The sequence below is a fragment of the Trichoderma reesei genome (genome assembly GCF_000167675.1).
Source record: "Trichoderma reesei QM6a unplaced genomic scaffold TRIREscaffold_13, whole genome shotgun sequence".
In the NCBI taxonomy this organism is placed as follows: domain Eukaryota; kingdom Fungi; phylum Ascomycota; class Sordariomycetes; order Hypocreales; family Hypocreaceae; genus Trichoderma; species Trichoderma reesei.
In genome coordinates, this window is record NW_006711160.1 from 868,391 (window position 1) to 890,135 (window position 21,745).

General features: G+C 53.7%; 8 protein-coding genes across 8 annotated transcripts; 4 read left to right on the plus strand and 4 right to left on the minus strand.

Moving 5' to 3' along the window:
* Window positions 1-42: 42 nt before the first annotated feature.
* On the minus strand, window positions 43-1,591 carry TRIREDRAFT_64295 (uncharacterized protein; the record flags this gene model as incomplete). Its single annotated transcript, XM_006966628.1, has 3 exons — window positions 43-797; window positions 934-1,479; window positions 1,549-1,591. 3 exons carry the CDS (start codon window positions 1,589-1,591, stop codon window positions 43-45), a joined length of 1,344 nt encoding a protein of 447 aa, XP_006966690.1.
* A 1,033-nt stretch (window positions 1,592-2,624) lies between these two features.
* On the plus strand, window positions 2,625-4,521 carry TRIREDRAFT_79419 (uncharacterized protein). Its single transcript, XM_006966525.1, has 3 exons — window positions 2,625-3,261; window positions 3,406-3,764; window positions 3,936-4,521. Exons 1-3 carry the CDS (start codon window positions 2,830-2,832, stop codon window positions 4,258-4,260), a joined length of 1,116 nt encoding a protein of 371 aa, XP_006966587.1. The 5' UTR covers window positions 2,625-2,829; the 3' UTR covers window positions 4,261-4,521.
* Window positions 4,522-5,183: 662 nt separating this feature from the next.
* On the plus strand, window positions 5,184-6,784 carry TRIREDRAFT_108920 (uncharacterized protein; the record flags this gene model as incomplete). The annotated part of the gene is made up of 4 exons (XM_006966526.1): window positions 5,184-5,216; window positions 5,368-5,503; window positions 5,655-5,969; window positions 6,255-6,784. The coding sequence occupies 4 exons, from the start codon at window positions 5,184-5,186 to the stop codon at window positions 6,782-6,784; spliced, it is 1,014 nt and encodes a 337-aa protein (XP_006966588.1).
* Window positions 6,785-7,082: 298 nt separating this feature from the next.
* TRIREDRAFT_64009 (uncharacterized protein) lies at window positions 7,083-10,297 on the minus strand (the record flags this gene model as incomplete). Its single annotated transcript, XM_006966629.1, has 2 exons — window positions 7,083-10,040; window positions 10,130-10,297. 2 exons carry the CDS (start codon window positions 10,295-10,297, stop codon window positions 7,083-7,085), a joined length of 3,126 nt encoding a protein of 1,041 aa, XP_006966691.1.
* Window positions 10,298-11,051: 754 nt separating this feature from the next.
* Window positions 11,052-12,545, plus strand: TRIREDRAFT_64327 (uncharacterized protein; the record flags this gene model as incomplete). Its single annotated transcript, XM_006966527.1, has 1 exon — window positions 11,052-12,545. One exon carries the CDS (start codon window positions 11,052-11,054, stop codon window positions 12,543-12,545), a length of 1,494 nt encoding a protein of 497 aa, XP_006966589.1.
* A 404-nt stretch (window positions 12,546-12,949) lies between these two features.
* On the minus strand, window positions 12,950-13,318 carry TRIREDRAFT_43269 (uncharacterized protein; the record flags this gene model as incomplete). The annotated part of the gene is made up of 2 exons (XM_006966437.2): window positions 12,950-13,152; window positions 13,264-13,318. Coding segments are annotated over 2 exons (258 nt in total), but the record flags the coding sequence as incomplete, so codon positions are not given.
* A 1,171-nt stretch (window positions 13,319-14,489) lies between these two features.
* TRIREDRAFT_64249 (uncharacterized protein) lies at window positions 14,490-15,293 on the minus strand (the record flags this gene model as incomplete). Its single annotated transcript, XM_006966630.1, has 2 exons — window positions 14,490-15,119; window positions 15,186-15,293. The coding sequence occupies 2 exons, from the start codon at window positions 15,291-15,293 to the stop codon at window positions 14,490-14,492; spliced, it is 738 nt and encodes a 245-aa protein (XP_006966692.1).
* A 1,277-nt stretch (window positions 15,294-16,570) lies between these two features.
* Window positions 16,571-19,078, plus strand: TRIREDRAFT_122628 (uncharacterized protein; the record flags this gene model as incomplete). Its single annotated transcript, XM_006966528.1, has 6 exons — window positions 16,571-16,642; window positions 16,863-16,957; window positions 17,022-17,705; window positions 17,796-18,057; window positions 18,112-18,586; window positions 18,660-19,078. 6 exons carry the CDS (start codon window positions 16,571-16,573, stop codon window positions 19,076-19,078), a joined length of 2,007 nt encoding a protein of 668 aa, XP_006966590.1.
* Window positions 19,079-21,745: the final 2,667 nt, after the last annotated feature.

The following is a 21,745-nucleotide window of genomic DNA, read 5'->3' on the forward strand; positions in this document are numbered from 1 at the left end:
AACGATACTCCTGCAACTCCTTGTTTCGCCCCCGAGAAAACCTTACCTGTAAAACACTGTAATATCGCCCCTGGGAACGGGCAGCATCTTGAGCCTATCCATGACCTGATCATTGGTCAAGTTCTGCTCCGTCATGATCTGATCCATGTGGTGGCACCCATCCGTGTACTTTTGCAACGGATCGCCGCCAGCCAACGGCCTGCTCTGCCCCGTCGCGAGAGAGGCGAGGTACTGCTTGGACACGACGTACTTGTGCACGCGGTAAAGGCAGCCCTTGATGACGCCGAACTGGACGAAGCGCCGGATGTCAATGTACGACATGAGCTCGAACCCGTTGTCGCGGTGGTTCATGATCCACTCCTTGATGCTCTTGCCGGGGGAAAAGGACGCCATGAAGCGGATGAGCAGGTAATTGCTGACGCGGGCCCTGCCGTGGGAGACGTAGCCGGCGCACTCGTCGACGATGCCGTCGACGTTGCGGATGAAGTCGTGGATGCCCGGCCGCGGCGCGTAGCAGGAGCTGAAGAAGAAGATGTCGAGCAGCAAGATGGTGTCGTAGTAGAGCAGGTGGCGGATGGCGATCTTGGCGAGGTCGAGGGAGACGCTGGCCTCATGGGCGATGCGGCGGACGTCGGAGACGCCGTCGATCTTGGCGACGACCTTTTGCAGGGTGATGTCCCAGGTCGGGTCGACGATCTCGGGGAACTTTGTGCGGGCGACGGGGACGTGCCAGCCCTTGACGACTGGGGGGGTTGCGTGGTGGGGGAAGAGCTTCATGTTGATGATGTTTGCTTCGTCTAAGGGGGATGGTGTGTGAGTATTTGATGTTCCACGACGGAAGTGGAATGAGGCTGCCGGTGGTGGGAGATGAGAGGAGGAGGAGGAGGATGATGATGATGAAGAAGAAGAAGAAGAGGGGGAGTATGAACTGACCAACTGGTATCATGCACTCGCCATAGTTGTTGAGATCCTCCTTGACAATCTCCAGCAGGCTCTCAATGGGCCTCCGCATGGAGTCGTCCTCGGGCCCCTTTGCCTCGCTGAGGCTGAGGTACTCGTTCTGCTTCTCCATCTCGGCAAAGGTCTCGGCGAGGCAGCGGACGACGCTCTCAAAGGGCGCCTGATCACACTCGGCATCGACGAGCAGGCCAAAGTTGAAGATGAACTCATTGCGCATGTACTTTGTGTGGGGGATGACGACGGGGAAGCCCAGGATGGTGTACTTGCCGTCGGGGGAGTTGATGGAGATGAAGCGGTTGCAGAAGGCCTGGCGGGGGATGATGTATTCCTGGAGGACGTCGAAGTCGACGAGGGGGCTGTTGTTGCTGTGGCTGTGGCTGTTATTGTTGCTGCTGCTGCTGCTGCTGTTGTTGTTCCCGTGAGTGCTGTTGTTGCTGTTGTTGCTGTTATTGTTGTTGCCCGAGGATGAGGAGGAGGCGGTGATGCAGCCTGGAGGGGATTGCGCGACGATTTTGGGGCCTGGAGAAGAGCGTGAGTCCGTGATGAGAGAAGTTCTTCTGGAATAAGGAATGAGATGAGATGCAATACCTTCCTGGGGGAAGAATCGCGCGTAAAAGATGCCGAGGATCATGGTGATGAGTGCGAGTGCGAGTGTGAGTGCAGCGTCATGGCGCTGAGGCGTCTTTTGATGGACAAGTTGAAGCTGCTATATCATTTCGCGTAGGGGCAATCGTTTGGGTGCTTCCGAGGAGAGCAATGGTTGATGTGAGATGAGTCTGTACGTATGTATTGATACCGAAGATGTGATGAAGAGATGAGGTTTGATTAAGCTTTTCGCTGGAGCTTGAAGCAATGGCAGGTACCTCACTCGCGGTATTCTGGACTTGGACGTGGAGTTTCCCGCTAAGACGCAAAGGTTACATACCTTAAGGTACATGTAGGGTACTACTAGTTGTCGGTAGACTTGGGACTTATAATGGTTATAATTCCAAACTTGACATGTCCTTTGCTGGTAATAGAACTACCTAGTGACGTGACTACCTAGTATACTAGGTCTCTCATCTCATCCAAGTCTGAACTGCCTTGGTACTCCGTGTATGCCAACAATCCTTGAGAGGTGCAAATGGATGCCCCAGTGTAAGAGATCCCGGGTAGCTGAAACAAGGGCTCCGACGACGGGTCAATCAAAGCACCGCATCCTTGCTGTTGAGCTGAGCCTTAGTCAGTCAGTCTCGACGAACAAACAGACGGGCATGTGTCCATAGAAGCCAACGGACGGCAATGGAAGCGCATTGATACGTGCAGCAGCTGCCTGGACCGGCGGCTTGCTCCCAGGTTGCTTGTAGACCACCAGGACATCAAACGGAGGACAGCGCACCTCATCCACTAAACTTGGCCCTGCTGCCACCATCTCAGGCACCGCAGACGCCCTGGAGTTCAGCGAGGCCACGGGTGCTGAAGCCGCTGGAGCGATCCGCAGTCAACTGGAGCCCCAGTTGAGCACCATACTAAGTACCTACATAGTAGTAGCACCATCCATTGAATATCCATTGATCTGCCCCACCACCCGCCTCAGCCTCTCGTCACCTTATGTAAACTGCCGCATCTCGCCACAAGACGCATTTTCCCACCTCATCCTATACACCTTACCTTACCTTATCGTCCCTTGCAATACACCTGACTGTCGACCAGCTTTCTCGCATTTCCAGCAGCGCGGCTTGCGTCTTGCTGATCTTCTCTATTGCGACTCCCTCTCCTCCCATCTTCTGTTCCCAAGCACGACCAACAGCGACAACCTCGACTCCCCTCCATCCCTCTCTGCCCCTCTCTCTCCCTCTCTTTCTCTCCATCATCTTGCTTCGCCTCGTCATGGCCGACAACGCAGAGGCGGGCGGCGATGCCCAAGTCACCTTCAAGGTCAAGACGGCGCAGGAGGGCTCGCACACCATCACCATGCCCGAGTCCGCGACGGTGCTGGAGCTCAAGACGAAGCTGTCGACGCCCGAGTTCGAGAACATCCCGGTCGAGCGCCAGCGCCTCATCTACTCGGGCCGCGTCATGAAGAACGACGACACGCTGGCCACGTACAAGATCAAGCCCAACAACACCATCCACATGGTCAAGAGCGCCGCCAGCAACGCCGCCCCGGCCGCCTCCTCCTCGACGCCCACCCCCGCCGCCGTGCCCACCAACATGGCCTCGGGCACCGCCAACAACCCGCTGGCCGGCCTGACGGGCGCCAGGTACGCCGGCCACCAGATCAACCTGCCCGGCATGGACATGTTTGGCCCTGACGGCGGCGTAAGTGCCATCCTGCATTTCCCCTCCTGAGCGATGAACGGGCTTGCTGTGGTTGTGGTTGTAATTGTGGTTGTGATTGTGGTTGTGATTGTGGTTGTGGCTGTAGCTGTGATTTCCCTCATGACTGACGCTTTTCTGCAACAGATGGGCCCTCCCATGGACGAGGAGCGATTGTCGCGCATGATGTCCGATCCCAACGTGCAGCAATCCATGAACGAGGCTCTCAACAACCCCGACTTCATCAACATGCTCATCGAGTCGAACCCGATGCTGCGCAACATCCCCAACGCCCGCGAGATCATCACGTCGCCCTTTATGCGCCAGATGATGAGCAACCCGCAGATGATGACACAAGCGATGCGCATGCAGCGCGCAATGGGCAGAGGCGGCGACTCGGCCTTCCCTGCCCCTGGCGCCACGGACACCACACCCGAGGGCGCGCCCGCGGCCGACGGTGCCGCTGGTCAGGGCGCCACGGCTCAGCAGAACCCCTTTGCGAACCCGTTCATGCTGCCGGGCTTCATGGGGGGTGCTGGCGGCGCCAACGGCCTCAGCATGCTCCAGCAGATGCTCAACTTCCCCCCTCCACCCCAGTCCGGCGCAGACACGGCTTCGACGACTGGATCGACGACGACGACGGGAACCGCAAGCGATGCAAACACCACCAACACGAGCGCTGGCTCGGCCACTACTGCCACTACAGGCACGGGCCAGCCCCAGGCGGCGGCGAACCCCTTTGCGGCTCTGTTTCCTCCCCTGGCGGCTGGAGGCGCGAACCCCTTTGCCATGGGCCCGGAGCAGTTCCAGCAGATGATGCAGATGTTTGCGCCGCAGGCAGCTCCCCCTGCGGACAATAGGCCGCCTGAGGAGCGCTATGCGGAGCAGCTGAGGCAACTCAATGACATGGGATTCTACGACTTTGACCGAAACGTGGCCGCGCTGAGGCGCAGCGGGGGAAGCGTGCAGGGCGCTGTCGAGCATCTGCTTGGGGGTGTTTGAGCGGTTGGAGGAAGGGAGGGCACATCTTCTGCCGCCTTTTGAATTCTGGGATCGAGCGTGGATAATGATGGAAGCGTTGAGATATCTGGCTGATAATATTGGCCGCAGCGCCACGACGACGAGCAGGGAGGCGTGGACAACGGGCCTTTCAATTTTCCTCTTTTATGAAAGACCGGGCCTCGAGAGAGTTTGCATGGCAACCGGGCGCGATTTACTCTGTGTATTTTGTTTCTTCTTCACGTAATGAGAAGTATTGTGTATAAGCACGACCGGTATTAGACGCTGGCGCAGACATGCTGGTGCAGCTCCGTAGTAAGATAGTAAGGGGGTAGAACTGGGATGAGGCTTGAGGAGATGGGAGTCTTGATGTCTCGCGCCACGATGGACTGCACAGAGGTGTTACCCAAGCTTGGTCTCTCCAATGAAGCTCAGGCTACCAAGTTATTATAGCTTTAATCAACCCTAGAGAAGAATACAGAGTAATGATAGAACCCTGCAAGCAAGGCCACTGAAATGTCCATCAGATCATCATAATACCTGATATCCTGCATCTCCAACAAAGTCGATCCAAGTTCAGCCACTTTGTCGGCTACCCGCTTCCGAAGCGTGGGAGATGCCTCGGCTCCTCTTCCCCACCCTCAACCCCCCCAAAACGACCCCGGACTTGTCACCTCTTTTAGTACCTCTTACTATTGGGCTTACCTTCAATTGCCTTATGTACACCTTTGCCCCAATTGCGTTGCAAGCCCGACTTTGTCTTATGCCTCGAGCTGACATTCTGCGTTTTAAAGATTTACCGTTTTGTTCTTTTCGTTTTGCATAGTCATCTACTTTCATCTTCATTTGCCTGTCTCTCTCTCTTCCTCTCTCTCTCTGCAATTGAATCATCAACAGTGTCTGAACTGATACATACTTTATCCAAGATGCGTGGCATTGAGATTCGGAAATATGTCAAGGTAAGAAACCACAACCACAACCAGTCCTCTCACCTCTGTTTGGTCCTGTCCGAGACATCCCTCACTCTCAAATTCTCCGCCCGAGTTCAAAAAACCAAACGAACAGCTGGCTGACCTAAAGAACCATGGCATCTCTCTCGCCACTCTATAGAGCCCTGAAGAGCTCCAAGTCACGGACCTCCCGGATCCCGTCCCCAAAGACGACGAGTATGTCATTGAAGTGCACGCCGCCGCCGCCAACTTCTTTGATATTCTCCAGGTTCAAGGCCGCTATCAGAACCAGCCTCGTACGTGTGCAACTCACTCACTCACTCACTGCCTTTCCCTAACCCCAACTTCAACCCCCCCCCCTTCTTCTTAGTCTTCAATCTTCCTCATCTAGAATCCTTTCCAAACCTTCAGAGCCACAAAAAGCTGACTGGTACATCTTGAAAAAAGCCTTCCCATGGGTAGCCGGCGCCGAGTTCGCCGGCATCGTCCTCTCCGTCCCGCGCCGGTCCCGATCCCGTCCGCGCTTCGCCGTCGGCGCCCGCGTCTTTGGCGCCGCGCAGGGCGCCTTCGCGACGAAGCTGTGCGTGCGCGAGGTCGCCCTGCTGCCCGTGCCCGAGGGCTGGTCGTTCCGCGACGCGGCGGGCCTGTTCGTCACGGCGCCGACGAGCTACGGCGCGCTGGTGGTGAGGGCTGGCATCAAGGCCGGTGATGTCGTGCTTGTGCATGCCGCGGCGGGAGGCGTTGGGCTGGCGGCTGTGCAGGGTGAGTTTTTCTTTGATACTTGCCTCGTTGTCTTTCATCATGGTGTTTGTTTGTGTGTGTGTGTGAGTGTAGTTGAGCTGAGCTGAGTTGAGTTGAGTTGAGTTGAGTTCGTGGGTTGAGACGAACTTTTGCTTCCAGCTTCAAGTCTCCTTCTACAAGTCTCATACTCTCTCATCAACACCACCACCAGCCATCATCATCATCATCATCATCATCCTTGATATATCTGCCAAACTCACAAAACTCCCAACTAACACAATCAACTACTTTAAAAAAACACCACAGTCGCAAAGGCCTTTGGCGCAACCGTCATAGCAACAGCTTCCACCCCCCGCAAACTCGACATCGCCCGCTCCTTCGGCGCCGACCACGCCCTCTCCTACGCCGACCCGGACTGGCCCTCCAAAGTCAAGGCCCTGACCCCGCGCGCCCGCGGCGTCGACATCGTCTTTGACCCCGTCGGCCTCGTCGACAAGTCCACAAAGTGCATCGCCTGGAACGGCCGCATCCTCGTCGTCGGCTTCGCCGCCGGCGCCATCGAAAAGGTCGCCATGAACAAGGTCCTGCTCAAGAACATTTCGCTTGTGGGCATCCACTGGGGCGCCTACTCCGTCCATGAGAGGGAGACCATTCCCAGGGTCTGGGAGGGCATCATGAGGCTTGTGAGGGAGGGCAAGATTAGGGGCACCGAGTATACGGATGAGGAGTTTGTCGGGCTCGATAGGGTCAAGGATGCGCTTTTGGCGTTGGGCGGCAGGGGCACTTGGGGCAAGGTTGTCATCAAGATTCCTCAGGAGGGCAGCAGTCGGCTGTAAAGAAAAAAGGCGTTGCCCCTCATGAGGTCGGATTGAATAGGAGATGGTACAGGCACAAGACGGAAAAGGTGAACACATCACATGGACCCGCGGCCATGGTTTGCCTGGATATCTCAGCAGCTGTCGGTTCTAATCAAATCTTTGTTCTTTTCTATACCACCTCCACACTAAACATCGTGAAAGGCAGCAGCAGTCGCTCATCCAAGTCATATTCTCATTAACTAGTATCCTCCAAGCACTGCGCAGCGATAACCCACCCCTTCTCTATCCCACATATCACCCCCCCTCCTGTCTCTTCTCACTGCGGCACCTCGTTCATCATCTTCTGGAAGGCGTCCATAACCGCCTTGTCCACGTTGTCCACATAGTTCTCTTGGAACACCGCCTCGCCTCCAATCCGGCCAACAACGTCCTGCAGCCTGACCTTGACAAACTGCAGCGCGTTGACGCAGTGGATCGGGTCCTTGTGCTGGCTCTGCTTCTCCAAGATCATCTTCGGGGTATCATAGTCGTACACCTCCGGCTCTCCGCTCCATATCAGACAGTCGTTGCCGGGCCCGGCATTGTCTTGTAGCTCCATAATCAGGTTTGTCCACATGTCCAGGTAGTCTTGTAGCTTGTCCAGCACCAGCTCCTGCATCGGCGACCCGAGCTCGAGCAGGCGCGTCAGGCCGAGCAGATACAGCTTCTGCCGCTCAAGGTTGTCCATGCCAGACTGGTATGAGAACCACTCCGACGAGAGCCAGGCCCAAACCTCTTGCACGTTCCCAACCGAGCCCAGCATCTGCACAAACAGGTTTGGTTCGGCCAGTAAGAGGCGCGCGAGGATGGCAAAATAGTCACCCTGCGTCACCGTACTGAGTCTACTCGCCCGTTTGTTAGGTCCGGTGGTTTGTCGGGCTTCCCACGCGTCGTGCAGGTTGGCCACAAGCTTGTTCACAAAGCCCGTCTCAACCATGTCCTGAATCACGACGGAGACCCCCTCGGCCCCTCCCAGCTCGGCCGCCGACCGGATCAAGAGTTCGATGGACGTTGTGCCGAGGCGAACGTGCTCCCTGCTCTTGGAGTCCAGGCTCGTGCTCAGAGCCACCAGTATGGGCCGTCGGAACCTGTCCTCTAGCATAGCCTCCGGGGCAATCAGGATGTAGGACTCAATGGCCTGGAGCGCCAAGGACACGACGTCGGACGAATACTCCAGCAACGGCAGCAGGAGCTCAACCAGGTCGATGAGCTCCCGCGCAAGCGGAGGATTGCTTTGCGAGAGTATCGAGTTCCACAGCTCCAGCGATTCGTCAATGAGGTTCAGGTGCAGGTCTGAACCTGGTCTTGCCGCTTCGGCTAGCAGAGGGAGCATGGACTGCTGATAGCGCTGCGAGTTCGGGCCCATGCTCATAACGAGCGCCGAGAAGATGGCAATGACAGCCTGCTTGATCATGTACTCTTCCGGCCCCGAAGCCTCCCACACCGAGGGCAGGGCCAGCATGAGCTGGTCTCCAAACTGCGCTACTTGCTCCTCCATCCTCGTCACCAGGATCCGGATGGACTCGAGAATGGCAAGCTTGGTTTCGTCGCTTTCCACGTTCTGAACGAGCTCCGTCAGGGCGTTGAGGACATCCGAGGTATACGGCAGAAACGCGGTGGCGCTGAAGTCGAGTTCGTCGGCAACCCACCGTAGCTGCCTCGCCGCCGTGATCCTCACCACAATGTCATTCGTCTCGTCGTTCGAGGAGAGAAAGTGCTGGAATATCTGGTATACAATCGGCCGGCTCGCCTCCGCCAGCCTCACCGGCGCCCACTGACTAATGAGAATGGCAATCCGTCGCCGCAGCACCTTGTACAGACCGCCCTGCTGCTGGGCATCGTTGACAATGGTCGTGGCCAGGACCGCATCAAAGTCAAAGGCGGACGACACGTGTGCGGCTGAGAGACCCATGGCCGTATACACGGCTTCCTTGGTCGCAATGTCTGCTTGCGGAGACTGCGCTGTCTGGAAGTACGACAGCAGCGGCGGCACCAGAAGCGGCTTGAAGTTGGTGAGGAGATCCAAGAAGAGCTTTTCGGCGCATGGGCGGACTTCCCATTCGTACGCGCTGCTCTCGAGCTGTTCCTGAAGCTCCCAGTCTTCCGGGTCCTCCTCCCAAGCTTCAAGGTCTGATTGCCGGAAAACAAACAGGTGTGAGATGATGGTGTTGACAATCTGAATCACTAGATCGTCCTTGAACAGCTCATTCCTGATAATCTCCTTGGCCCTTTCCTGCTCGGCCTTTGTTTCCGGAGATCGGTACTTGAATGTCTGCACTGCTTGAAAGGCCATCCTCACACAGGCGCGAAGGAGGATCAAGCCCTTGAGAGCCAGCTTCTCTATAAGAGGCCCTTCTTTCTTCGCCTTGGACCCTGCGTCCCCTGAGCCCTGCCGGATGCCACCCGACGAGACAAAGATTTCGGCAAAGTTTGAAATGAGGTCCCAGTATGCGTTGACGAGGGATATCGAGTTGGGCAGAAAGGCAAAGCTCGCACCAAAGTGCTCGGCCTGGTCGATGTGGAACTTGGCAAACTGAAGGAGGTGCTTGCCGACCAACTCCTGATACGGCGCCGGCACGGCCGAGTCGTGGTTCACAAAGCCCAGAAACTGGCCAAACTGGGTCTGCGACAGTGTCCAGAACTGCGTGACCGAGCTGTCATCATGAGGCCGCGCGTAGCCCACATTGATGAGGCGGCGCAGCGTCTTGAGAGCGGACAGACTGTTCTCCATGGCCAAGCTGGCCTCGTCGCCGTCCCCTTGTCCCGTGCTCAGAAAATTGGTCCACTGTGACGACTTTTCCGAATAAATTTCTGACAGGATGTATACGAACTCGGGCGTGATTGACTGCAGCGCGGTTTGCGATTTCCTCAGCCGCGCACTTCCCATCTCCTTGATGACTCGGAGCAGCAGTACGAGAACGCCATGGAGATGATGCTGATTGCCGTTCTGGGTCGATCGCAGCAAGTGCACAATGCTCGGAAGCGCATCGGGCCAATCGTCTGGGTAGTCGACGCGGACAATCTTGGCAATGACCAGGGCATTGTGCAGGGCCAGGTGCCTTACTTCCTCCTCGACGGTTCCCTGGAAAAGCCGTGACCGTATCAGGTTCTTTTCGTCGGGGGTGATGCCGAGCTTGGAGTGCGAGAACCTCCAATTCTTGTCTATACCGTTCTTGATCTGTATAATCGCCAGGAATCGAATCTCGAGGGGCAGCGACTTGTCGAGGAACACGGACTGGCGGGTGAGACAAGCTTCCGTTAGCACGACAAGACGAAAGAAGTCCCAGGGGAGTCAGGGAGGGGATGGACAAACAACGGGCGTACCTGCAACGACGAGTAGTACCCGGCCTGTGACTCCCAGGTGGCGAGCTGCTGGCCGGCCGCCTGTCGCTGGACGTGGTCCGAGGACGAAGTGGCCGCGTGCAACGTGCGGCAGAGCTCCTGCAGGGACAGCGGCGCCGCGTCTCCTGGGACTTCGATGGCGAAACTCATGGCCGGTGCCGAGGCGGCTCGAGACGGCAGTCGGGCTGGATGTTGGTGGTGGTGTAGATGCCGAGTGATGAGATGCGGATGCGAGAGTGTGGTTATGTGAAGGATTGTGCTGTGATCACCAAGGCGGAAGCCCGAGGCGCAGCTGGTTCGTTGATATAAGGAGGCAGAAGAAGAAAAAGAGGAAGAAGCAGAAGCAGAAGCAGAGGCAGAGGCAGAGGGGAGGTTGAGGTTGGTTAGTACTAAGCTGTTGGCGATGGTGGGGCTGAGTTTCGCTGGCGGAGGGCAATGCGAACCAGCCTGAATGTCATGGTTCCATTGATGGCTTGGAGGGGTAGCAGCAGTAGCAGCAGCAAAGGGATTCACGGCAAGGCTGCAACCAACGTCTCAAATGCCGGGTGCTTCTGCCTGTCACGGGCGATGATATCTGACCTTGTCTTTTTTGTTTGAATTGAGACAGATGCATCATCTATTGAGAATCTCGAGTAACATACCTGTCGAGCTTAGATATAACATACTTGTCGAGCTTAGATATCATCATGAAGACCAGTCTCTTGCTCTGAGGAACCATTTATAGCGAGACCCTGAGAGGACTTTGTTGTTAGCGCCAGCACCGCCAGACTAGCCCCCCCGCCATATAAAGCCATTGAAAAAGCTCCCGCCGCGATAGACTCAATCCTTTCGACGATAGCCTCTCTCTCTCTCTAATAGGCCTTCCCGGCAGCAAGCCATTGCTCCTCTGGCACGTCCACATGCCATGATCCGCTCGCGCACCTCCAGGCTCGCCGCCTCCGCCCTCGCCAAGCGGCAGTGGACGTGCCCGGCATGCCTCTCCAGGCGCAGATACTCCAAGCAGCCCGAGAAGCGCGAGCCGCCCGACCACCGCAAGCTGGGCAACCAGCAGGAGCTCTTCATGACCTCCGTCTACAGCCCCGGCTCGCCCATTTTCCTGCCCAACGGCGCCCGGATCTTCAATCGGCTGGTGGAGTTCCTGCGGAAGCAGTACGTGCGGTATGGCTTCCAGGAGGTCATCACGCCGACCATCTACAAGAAGTCGCTGTGGGCGAAGTCGGGCCATCTCGAGAATTACGCGGACGACATGTACTCCGTGACGGGCAACAAGCGGGCTTCCGACTTGGGGGCAGCGACGGGGTGCTGCGGAACCGATCATACCAAGGGCCAAGAGGGAGCTGAAGAGGAGGACGAGGACGACGACTACGGGCTGAAGCCCATGAACTGCCCAGGGCACTGCCTCATCTTCGCATCGAAGCTGCACAGCTACAGAGACCTGCCGGTCCGATACGCAGACTTCAGCCCCCTCCACCGAAACGAGATATCGGGCGCCCTGTCGGGACTGACCCGCGTGCGCCGCTTCCACCAGGACGACGGCCACATCTTTTGCAGGCCGAGCCAAGTCGAGGACGAGATCGGAAAGACGCTCGACTTTGTCAAGACGGTGTACAGCGTGCTGCGTCTGGGCGTCAGCTACCGCCTCGCCCTGTCGACGCGACCAAAGGACCACTACATTGGCACGGAGGAGGAATGGGCGCGCGCGGAAGATAGCTTGAAGCGAGCGCTCGACGCCTCGGGCATGGACTGGACCATCAACGAGGGCGACGGCGCCTTTTACGGCCCCAAGATTGACATTGTGCTCAAGGACTCGGAGGGCAAAGAGCACCAGACGGCCACCATCCAGCTGGACTTTCAGCTGCCGAAGCGCTTCGAGCTGGAGTACCAGGCTCCGGCGCCCGAGTACGAGGCTCGTGGGGAGACGACTACCGATCCGGAGCTTCTTGCTCAGTATGGCCCCGTGAGGCCGGTCATGATTCATCGTGCGGTTCTGGGGTCTGTGGAGCGGCTGTTGGCGCTTCTGATTGAGAATTACGACGGGAAGTGGCCGTTTTGGCTGAACCCGAGACAGGCCATCATCTTGACGGTCAACACGTCGGATCCGGTCGTTGAATGGGCTGACCAAGTGCGTAATGTCCTCCTAGGCATCAAGAAGCTGGAGGCCAATGACCTGCCCTCCATGGAGAGCCTCACGGGGCAGACGGGCTTGGCGGTAGACATGGATACAACGGCAAGGCCCTTGGGAACCAAGATTCGGGAGGCCCTCACGAGTGGCTATGGTCTTGTCCTGGTGGTTGGCGAGCAAGATGTCAAGAACCAGCAGGTCAGCCTGGGCAAAGAAAGACTGAGCCCGCTTGAGCTGCGCGATAGAATGCTTCGCATGGTTGATACATTTGAATGATAAACTCCCATCTATTGATCCTGTCCAGTTGCGCCAAGCGTTACCTGTAGTATCTTTTGCTTCCATCATCTTCTGATAAGCAAGCCTAAATCTCTGGGTATCCGTCGAGAGGTGCGTGATTGCTATTCTAGAGTCATCGAAAGAGTACCCCAGTTGATCCCACTGCGTACAGCCATCGCTGCCACATTGGGTCTTTCGTACTCAGGCTGGCTTGGGTTCCACGACTCACGGCTTATGGCCTTGTCCCGTTTGTCCTCAGCCAGGAACCCAAAGCACCTGCGATGCAACCCGTGGTTCACCGCGACGACCCCTGCCTCGGAGGTAGCTGTGCAGCCCTATATCCACCGTCAATATGCGTTTGCCCTATGACCCGTTCCAACATCTTTTGCATCTCCGGTTCAGCCTCACTTTTTGTACTTGGGATCGACAGTTCCGCCCGCCTGTTCGATCCGCTCAATCAGCGCCTGCCGCTGGACAATCTGGTCGCGCATGTAATCGACCGTGCGCTTCAGCACGAGGCCCTCGGAGCGACCCTGGCCCTCCAGCCCGGGCACGAGCTCGGTGAGTCGGTCGAAGCCTTCGCGGATGGCCTGCCGACGCTTTTGTTCTGCGCGCGTTCAAAAAAACACAGTCAGCCTTTAGGGCCTGATGCAAAAAGCGCGGGCCTTTCTATCCTCCCCTTTCCCCCTCCCTCAGCTTGGCCATTTTTTTTTCTTACCTGATGCGATGTGGTTCTGCTTCTTTTCCTCCTCTGTGAGCCGCGGCTTGTCGTCTGCTGAAGCTGCTGCTGCTGCTGCTGCGGCGGCGGCGGAAGAAGATGATGTTGATGTTGTCACGGCAGCTGTTGTAGAGGGCGTGGCTTTGCTGGCGTCGCCGGAGCCTGGGGTCTGGCTTGGTGAGGAGGACATTGGATCATGTGTGACGTGGTGACGAGGATGAGGACGGGGAGAGCATGTGATTGCCGGTGCGCATAACGATGGACTCGGTGCTCAATGCGACGCCATGCAATCAAGCAAAACTTTGGACCTCTGGGAATTTGTGGAAAAGATAAGAATAAAGGAAAGAAGAGAATAAGAACGCGCCGAGAAAATGGTAGATTGCGCTGAGGAGTGTTTTGCTATATCAAGGTGGTGTCTGGTGGTTTCCTGCAAGGAGTGTCATTGTTGAGATCATGTCAGAGGAGGAATCACATGCGTCGCGCGAGCGCAAAGAAAAGGGAAATAATCTAGACTTCAAGTTGCTAGGAAAAATAAACAACATTTGATTTGACGGGGACCAGACAGCTATGTAATAAAGCAACAAGCCACAGCGGCCGGTTACAGCGCTAGAGGGAGATGAAGGAGCAGGGATGTTGCCCCAGATTCTCGGGGCCCAAGAGCCGGTCCCTGCGTCTAGGGGACTTCATGTTATACTAGTAAGGTAGCCTCCAGCTGCAAACATAGGTGCCTGCTTGGGCTTGAGCTTGGGTTGATGCTGGTTCTTGATGTGGCATTGGATGATTCCAAAAGTAAGTTGAGATTTCACAGGCCCATCCGCCGAGCTCCAAGATAGTATGATATTGCACGCATTGATGGGATGCAGCTGTTGCCGAGAAGCTCAACTCTGTACGACGCCAATCTCTATCCCGTGCCCAGACTCTATTCACATGCTACTCAAACTGCAGCTGTCCGATCGTGTTCTGGCTACCTTGCGGTATTGCACATGATAGTGCCACTGACGCTGATGAGCTGCCGTCCATTCAGAGAAACCAACTCCAATGCCGACATCTCTCGTACTAGCAGCAAAAGCCAATAAATAATCCCTTCTCTTCTCCTCTGCCATTTTATGGCCAGCCACCACACAGAGGACAAGCTTGTGATATCCATTCTATCCGAGAAAGCGCCTGCGCCGTGATAACTCAGCTCATCTGCCCAGGTCTCTACACCACAATCACCAAGTTCCTTCTCATTCCGAAGCTGAGCCCTCTCCGTCGTCATACTCGTCCCGATCCTGCTGGAAAGTGACCTTTTCGGCCAACGAAAGCGTCTTCTTCACCGGCAGTCCAATGACATTGTCCACGCTGCCCTCAATCTTCTCCACCAACAGCATCCCTCCAATGCCCTGAATCCCGTAGCCGCCGGCCTTATCGACGCCCTCTCGGGTCTTAACGTAGGACTCAATCACATCGTCCGGCAGCCCGTTGCCCTCTTCCCAGAAATACACCTTGGTCTCCTCGGTGTGGCTCTGGATGTCGTAGCCCGGATGCCTTGCGTCTTCTCGAGGGGCGAGCACGCAGACGGACGTCAGCACGCGGTGCATGCGGGTGTCGCGGAGGTGCTTGAGCATCCGCATGTGGTCTGCCTCACTGCGAGGCTTCTCCAGGATGCGCCCATCACGGGTGACAATGATGGTGTCTGCGGCTATGACGAGGGAGGGATCCGGGATGGAAGCAAGGTGGGTGTCCAGCGTTGTGCTATAGACTTCAAGGCACTTGTTCCTGGCGGTGGTTGCGACATACTCCCAGGGCCCATATGTCTTCTTGTCTAGGTCCTCAGGCTTGGTTGAGGGGGTGATTTCCAGATTGGTGAGGCCGATCTGGGTTGCAATTGTTACTCCAACGCTGCACTGACACCGAGGTTACATCTGTATTCGTTTCCATACCTGTTGTAAAAGCTGTTTTCTTCGCGGAGAGGCAGATGCTAGGATTACCCGCTTGGAGTTGAGGTGCTTGATAATGGGCAGGTCAAGGGGCTGCAGGGGTCTGCGCATGGATCCGGCTCTAGGGCGTCCGGCGGGTGACGCAGCCTGGGCAGCGGGAGCGTCTGACATTTTTTCTTTTCTTTCTGACGAGCAATTGGATGATGGACTGGGCTGTAGGAGATGATGGATAGTGAAGCAAAAGCTATGGATGAGTGAGGCCCTGGAGGTTGAAGTGAGGCGGTATGGCTTTTAAGGAGCAAGTCGTCATGAGATGGTGGGGTTATGCAGTTTGACCCCACCGTCCGCGTCTGGGATTGATTTGATGTCGGATCTGGAGGAAGACGAGCAAGAGAAGAAGAGAGGAGAGGAGGTGATGATGATGATGATGATGATGATGATGATGGAAAAGAGCAGAATTCGAAAAAGGCAAAGGGATTGCCAACGAGGCGTATCTTGGCTTGTCTCTAGACAATGAGAGATCAAGTTTGCGTCAAAGCTGCCCGTGTTGGGTGAAAGCTGAAAGCTGGACTGCATTAGATAAGCCGTCAACCAACCTGAGGTACATACTTACCTACTAACCTAAGGTAGAGCGAAGGTACTCGTATACGCTCGAATGCAGACCATATCACTATCAACTCACAACTCAATCATCTTTTTTTCTCCAATTATTTCCTTTGTTTATTATAGTCATTATATACGTGCACACAATAGATGACATCTGCTCATTGGGGAACGGCAGCTGAATTTCCATTGCGTGCCTCATCTTCAAGGTGTCTGCCTCATGGCCGCATCGGGCCTAGCGCCAGCCGCGGTACCTGGCCGTGGTAGCGGGTACTTCTTGCAAGGTACCGTTCGTCGCACTCTCTCTCACTCCTCCCTGCTCTCGCGCCCTCACAGCGAAAAGGCCAAAACTTTTGGTCCTCTAAAAACAAGCGTCAACAAGGAACGAACCCGCCTCGAGTCGCCCGCGCCGCCGCCCTGCCGCCCTGCGTTTTGAGCACCTCGAACCGGCGTTGCAGCGTCCATCCAGTCTGCCGTCGGCCAGCACTCGGTCAGAACCGTCCAGCAGCCGCGAGCCAGTCAAGCCCCAGGCCAAAACGCCGCTCCAGCAAAAAAAAGCCACAATAGTCGCGCGCGACGCCCTCCAGCTGAGGACGCAAGAAGGACAAAAAAAAGAAGAGACAGCCCTTCCAACACGCGTCAATCCACGCTGGCGATTGTCGTCGCCAGCCTGTGGCTTGCGACTCGGGACTCAAGAAGCCATTGAGCCTCCACGACTGCGCAGCAGGTCCCTCGCCGTAGCTGACGGTAATGCGCCTGCTGTAACGCTAACGATCCAGACCAAGATGGAGGCCAAGCGCAAGGCAAATGGAACCGTGGATGCGGATGAACGCGCCGCCAAGCGCCGCAAAGTAGCTGTGAGTCTGTCTGTCTCTGTGCTGGATGCTCTGGATCCTGCACCATCTGCGTCGTCGACGTCCACTTGCCTCTACTGTCGGGCAAGCAGGGGGAGGGAGGCTCGGCTTCGACTTTGCACGTCCGCGCGCCCCCCAGCTGAAGCAGCTCTTACACTGACTGGCCTGCATGTCGCATCCGATCTGATCTGCGCGCTAACAACTCCCATCTCCGCACATATAGCAAGGCTTCGATCTCTCCAAGGGCGAGTCCCGCGAATCGACCACTGCGCATGGCTTGGTGTTTCTCGAGCAGATCCGCCGGACAGCTGATAAAAGGTATTGCCCGCCTCTGAGCCCTTTGCCCATGTCCAAGCATAGCAATCTGACCGTGTCCCGACAGTGGCCGTCTTGTCGCAACATACTTTGAAACCCTCGTTCCGCGAGAAAGCAACCCCGACTATTACAAGAAGACGCGACTGCCCATCTCCCTCGAGACGATTGAGCAGAAGCTTCTCGATGGCGAGTTCAAGACTCTCGCGGAGCTGGAGAGCTACTTCAAGCGGATGATTGCCAATGCAAAGGAATACTACAGTCGCGGGTCGCAAATCTTCGAAGATGCCGAGCGCGTTCGAAAGGCGCTCAGCAACTACATGACCAAGACCAACCCTGCGTACAGCAACCGCTCGTACCAAGCCATACCCACTCCGCTGCCACCTGAAAACGAAGACGAGGGAGAGCAGGACGCTGAAGCCGAAGCCGAAGAAGAAGAGGGCGCGAATAACGCCGAGGCAGAAGAAGACGCCGAGGGGGAAGATGCCGAAGGTGAGGAGGATGCCCCAGGCGAAGACGAGGACGCAGAGGGCGAAGAGGAGCCCGAGGAGGACCAGGAACCGAGGTCGCGGCGGAAAGCCATCATACTCAAGCGCAGTCGCACACGCAGGAGCTCCAACCACGACAATCTACCAGCTCGTTCGCCGCCAGCCAAGCCCGATCACCAATACGAGAATGTCCCCTACAAGGGCCTCACTTTCCAGCAGGCCCAGGAGAAGATTGTGGAGGAGCTTCTGCGGCACAAGGAACCAGAGTGCGTCATTCACCTAGCCAGACGAGCCGGCAGAATCCCACTCCTTCTTCTCTCTCATGGAAGACTGATACTGACTTGGCCCAATTCTAGTTATGACGATGCCTACTTCGAGCCATTCATCAATCTCCCCCCTCGCGCCTTGAGAGACTACTACAAGGTCATCACCGACCCCTTGTCCATCAAGAAGCTCCAGAAGCTTGTCAAAGGCGTGCAGGGACGGAATGACGCGACTGGCGTAAGCGAGTTCAAGAGTTGGAGTGCCTTTGAAGAGAAGGCGAAGCTGCTCTGGACCAATGCCTACTTCTACAACGAAGAGGGCAGCGACATTTATGTGCTCGCACAGGAGCTTGAGGTGAGTACACAGTTGTACATTTCACCCACTGCAGGGATCTCACATCCTCTCTAGAAATTCTTCTATAGCCACCTGAAAAAGGCACAGGCAGCCGTGCCAGAGCCGGCTCAACCGAAAATCAAGCTCAAGGTCGGCCAAGGCTCCGAAACGCCCAGTTCGTCCAAGAAAATCACCATCCACGTTGGTGGCCGCGACAGCTCCGTAGCGTCGCCAGCGCCCCAGGTGAATCAGGCTTCCGAGGCCATTGCTGCGGCCAACGTCAATGGCGCTGCCGCTCAGCTCTCGGCCAATCTCGAGCCTCCTCGAAGCGTCTCGGCGTCTGCACCCTCTCCGACGCCTTCATCGCAAGTGGAAAGGAAGGTAGAGGAGGGCGCTCGGGCATCCCCAGCCGTGGCCAACACGCCAGCGGGAGCGCCTGGGCAACCAGTTGCGCGACCCCCCATTCCCGCGATCCCATCTCAGCCTGTCCAGACGAATCCTCTTGTCAATGGCTATGCGGACCAGAGGCGATTCCGGCCGGCTGGCAAAGGTATGTGCAGCTTGATGCCCGCTATATGTGGGAGAAAATGTCCGCTTAGTGGGTTGCTAACTTGTTCCAATAGGAATCGAGAGTGCGCTGATTGAAAAACTGCGAATTCAGACTCATCCCAGCGTTCCTAACGAGCGCCCTACGCTAGTCACGATCCTGCCCAACGCAAAGGAGATGCAGCAGTCGGCCACCGTCAATCTCCCGCCAACGCAAACCCGCATCTGGATCGTCGTGACGCTGCCCACGTTTCTGCAGGACCGTCAGTACAGCCTCTGGACCCTGGTGGACAAGCAGCCCTGGAAGCAGTTGATGCAGCCCATCCCCAACCAGACCCATCACGAGCGAGCGTTTGACGTGATGCTGCACCCGGGGCTCAACGTCATCGAGACGCATCTCATTGCCGCCATACCCCGGCAAGAGAGAGAGCCAGGCGGGCCCGAGGCCGAACTGGAAGTTTTTACTGTCCTGATTAACGTTGCACGGCCATACTAAGGCGGGGGCTTATCGGACATTCATTCGCAGCCTCCCGTGCGCATCAGAGGCGTCGAAGATGGAAAGTAGATGCGGTATTCCGCACCTTGACCTGCATCAACGCGGGTTGGAAACGGGACAGCTGGTGGGAGGCAGGCTTTATCAGGTAGCGTGACAACAAAACCTGGACAACTGGGTGGAACTTTGACATGAATATTCTCCAGCTTTATCTCCTTTAATTCATTTTCAATTGCCTTTTTTTTTTTCTTTGCCATCCATTTCCTTTTCGCTCCATCTATTTGATCATCTCAATGGAGCACGATCAAGGGCCGGGATTGAGTTTCAAGTTGCCAACAATTGCCTCATTTGCGGTCAGGACAAGACGTGGAACTTTGTTGCGAGCATTCATCCATGCCTCGGGACGATTGTGAGCGAGGGATGCGGTATGTGGTTTTCGTTTATCGTACAGTTGGCCCGGTCAGTATTGTTTTGGGTATGAGCACTGCACCTTTGAACTGTTGCTCGGAAGTATGGAGATGCCGGATATGATCGTCCTTTGCTCTCTGGAAGCTCGCTAGGGAACAGATGGTCCGAAGCAGTGCGGTAGTTATTCTTATAGGAGAGGCAATGACAAAATGATGATGCCCCTTTATTCACCCCGAGTCGAGGTATACGAAGTACACTGAGCTGTAAGAGGTGCGACCCGGAGGAGCAGCAGACTTCAGCTGGTAAATCTCTTACCCCGTGCTTTCGTCTTGCCCATTCTACTATATCGGCTTATACATCGCCGTCACAGCCTCCAAGAACCAGACAGAAACAAACTTGTAATCCGGCCGGCGAGCTTCAGAGGCAGGAGACGGAATCACTCTTGTAGTAGCAGAGAGCCCTGCCTGCACTTACCTGAGCTGATACCTCAAGATTTTCGTGCCAGGCACTTTTTTTTTTTGTCTGTGCGGTTTTACTATGCAGGGTGCTGACGAGGTTCGGTGTTAAGAGGGTTGCTTGGTGTGTGCCGGGGGAATTCTCAATCTCAAGTAGACGAAACATACCTGACGCCCGTTATGATGTGGGATATGGTAGTATGAACTTTAGGTTAGGAGTAAATCATCAATTGTTCGATTAATTCGATAAAATGCTCTGTATTTTATTTACTCTGATTTTTTATGCTTTCATGTTTGATGGTTTTATTTGTCGTCAGTCGTCATCCAACTTTCTTTCAAGCGAACCCTTGGTCACATTTAGTACCTTTGTAGCTTAGCTTATAGTGTCAAAGGCAAAATATACTAGGTATGTAAAGTAAGTTTTCATTCCTATCAAACTGCAGAAATACCACTGTAAACTGTAGATGCGGACATGGATTTCTCTACGGAGGGGCGGGAAGAGGCGGACGGCGGCGGACGCGGAGGCGGACACGGAGGCGGAGAGTGGGTATTACCGGCTGCCGGCCACCACAACTTTGCGGTTGTTATTATGTCATCTGGCTAGGATAATTCTCCGACAATAAATAATTCGTGCAAGGGGATTTTTTGTCTATTAATATAATTTTTATTTATTTAATGTATTTATTTGCAAAAAAAAAAAGTCTTGGCAGAACTTAGCATAACAATTCGCTTATATAAGCTACCTTTATCTCTTTATGCAGGATATATACTAAGGCTAATAACTTTAGAGCTACTAGCAGTTATTAATATTATATAATAGTAAAGATAAAAAATGATTTATAATTAGTTATTAATAATATAGTAAAGTATAAATAGTTATAAATCTTAATCTACTTAAATAACTAATAGTTACTATTATATTATTAAGTAAAGCTATAAAGCAGCTTTATAAATAGTATAACTATAAGTAAGGCAGCTTCTAGCTTTACTTTATTAATAAAAAGATAAATTATATTAAAATAAAGTTAAATAAAATCTTAAGTAGTAATTAGTTCTTTTTATTATTCTTACTACCTTATAATATAGCTAGACTTTATTCCTTTAATATTTTAAGTATTATAATAAAATATTATAAAGTTATTATCTTAATATTATACTAGCTTATAAAAAAAATATATAAACCTTATTATAATACTTAATAATTATTATATAATACCTTAACTAAATTTAATATAACTTATATAATTAAAAAAAGTAATACTTAAGCTTTTAAATAATACTAATTTTATTTTATAAAAAAGCATTATAAATAAATAGTATTATAAGTAAAAGTACTATAAGCTAGCCCTTAATAAGAACCTTTAATAAGGCCTTTAAAAGGCTTTTAAAAGGTATTTATAAATTAAGTATTTAATTAATAAAAAATTTATATTTTAATTATATAACTTAATATAATACTTACCTTTATTTTACTTATAAGTTAGTATTATTTTTTTTATTTAATATATTTTTAATTTTACTTTTTATATAATACTATATATTTTTATACCTTTTTATATTTTTTTATATTTTTACTTCTTTTTTTATCTTTTTATTAATATATATTATTATTAAATTATTAAAAAAGGTTAGTTTAAGCTATTTTTATTAGCTATTTATAATAATATACTTATACTAACTATTTAATAGCTTAATAAATTAATATTTTTAAGCTATAGTATTAATAGCTATAGCTAGCCTTTTTTTACTTTTAATTTCTTTTAATAGCTTAAAGCCTTTTAACCTTACTTTAAAGCTAAGTACTTTT

What these genes read in the sequence shown, in the direction of transcription:
- TRIREDRAFT_79419 (XM_006966525.1), top strand. Translation starts at nt 2,830, where the DNA reads ATGGCCGACAACGCAGAGGCGGGCGGCGATGCCCAAGTCACCTTCAAG. An exon ending in TGTTTGGCCCTGACGGCGGC is followed by an intron (nt 3,262 to 3,405) that starts GTAAGTGCCATC and finishes TTTCTGCAACAG; the next exon opens with ATGGGCCCTCCCATGGACGA. An exon ending in CAGAACCCCTTTGCGAACCC is followed by an intron (nt 3,765 to 3,935) that starts GTTCATGCTGCC and finishes CACCAACACGAG; the next exon opens with CGCTGGCTCGGCCACTACTG.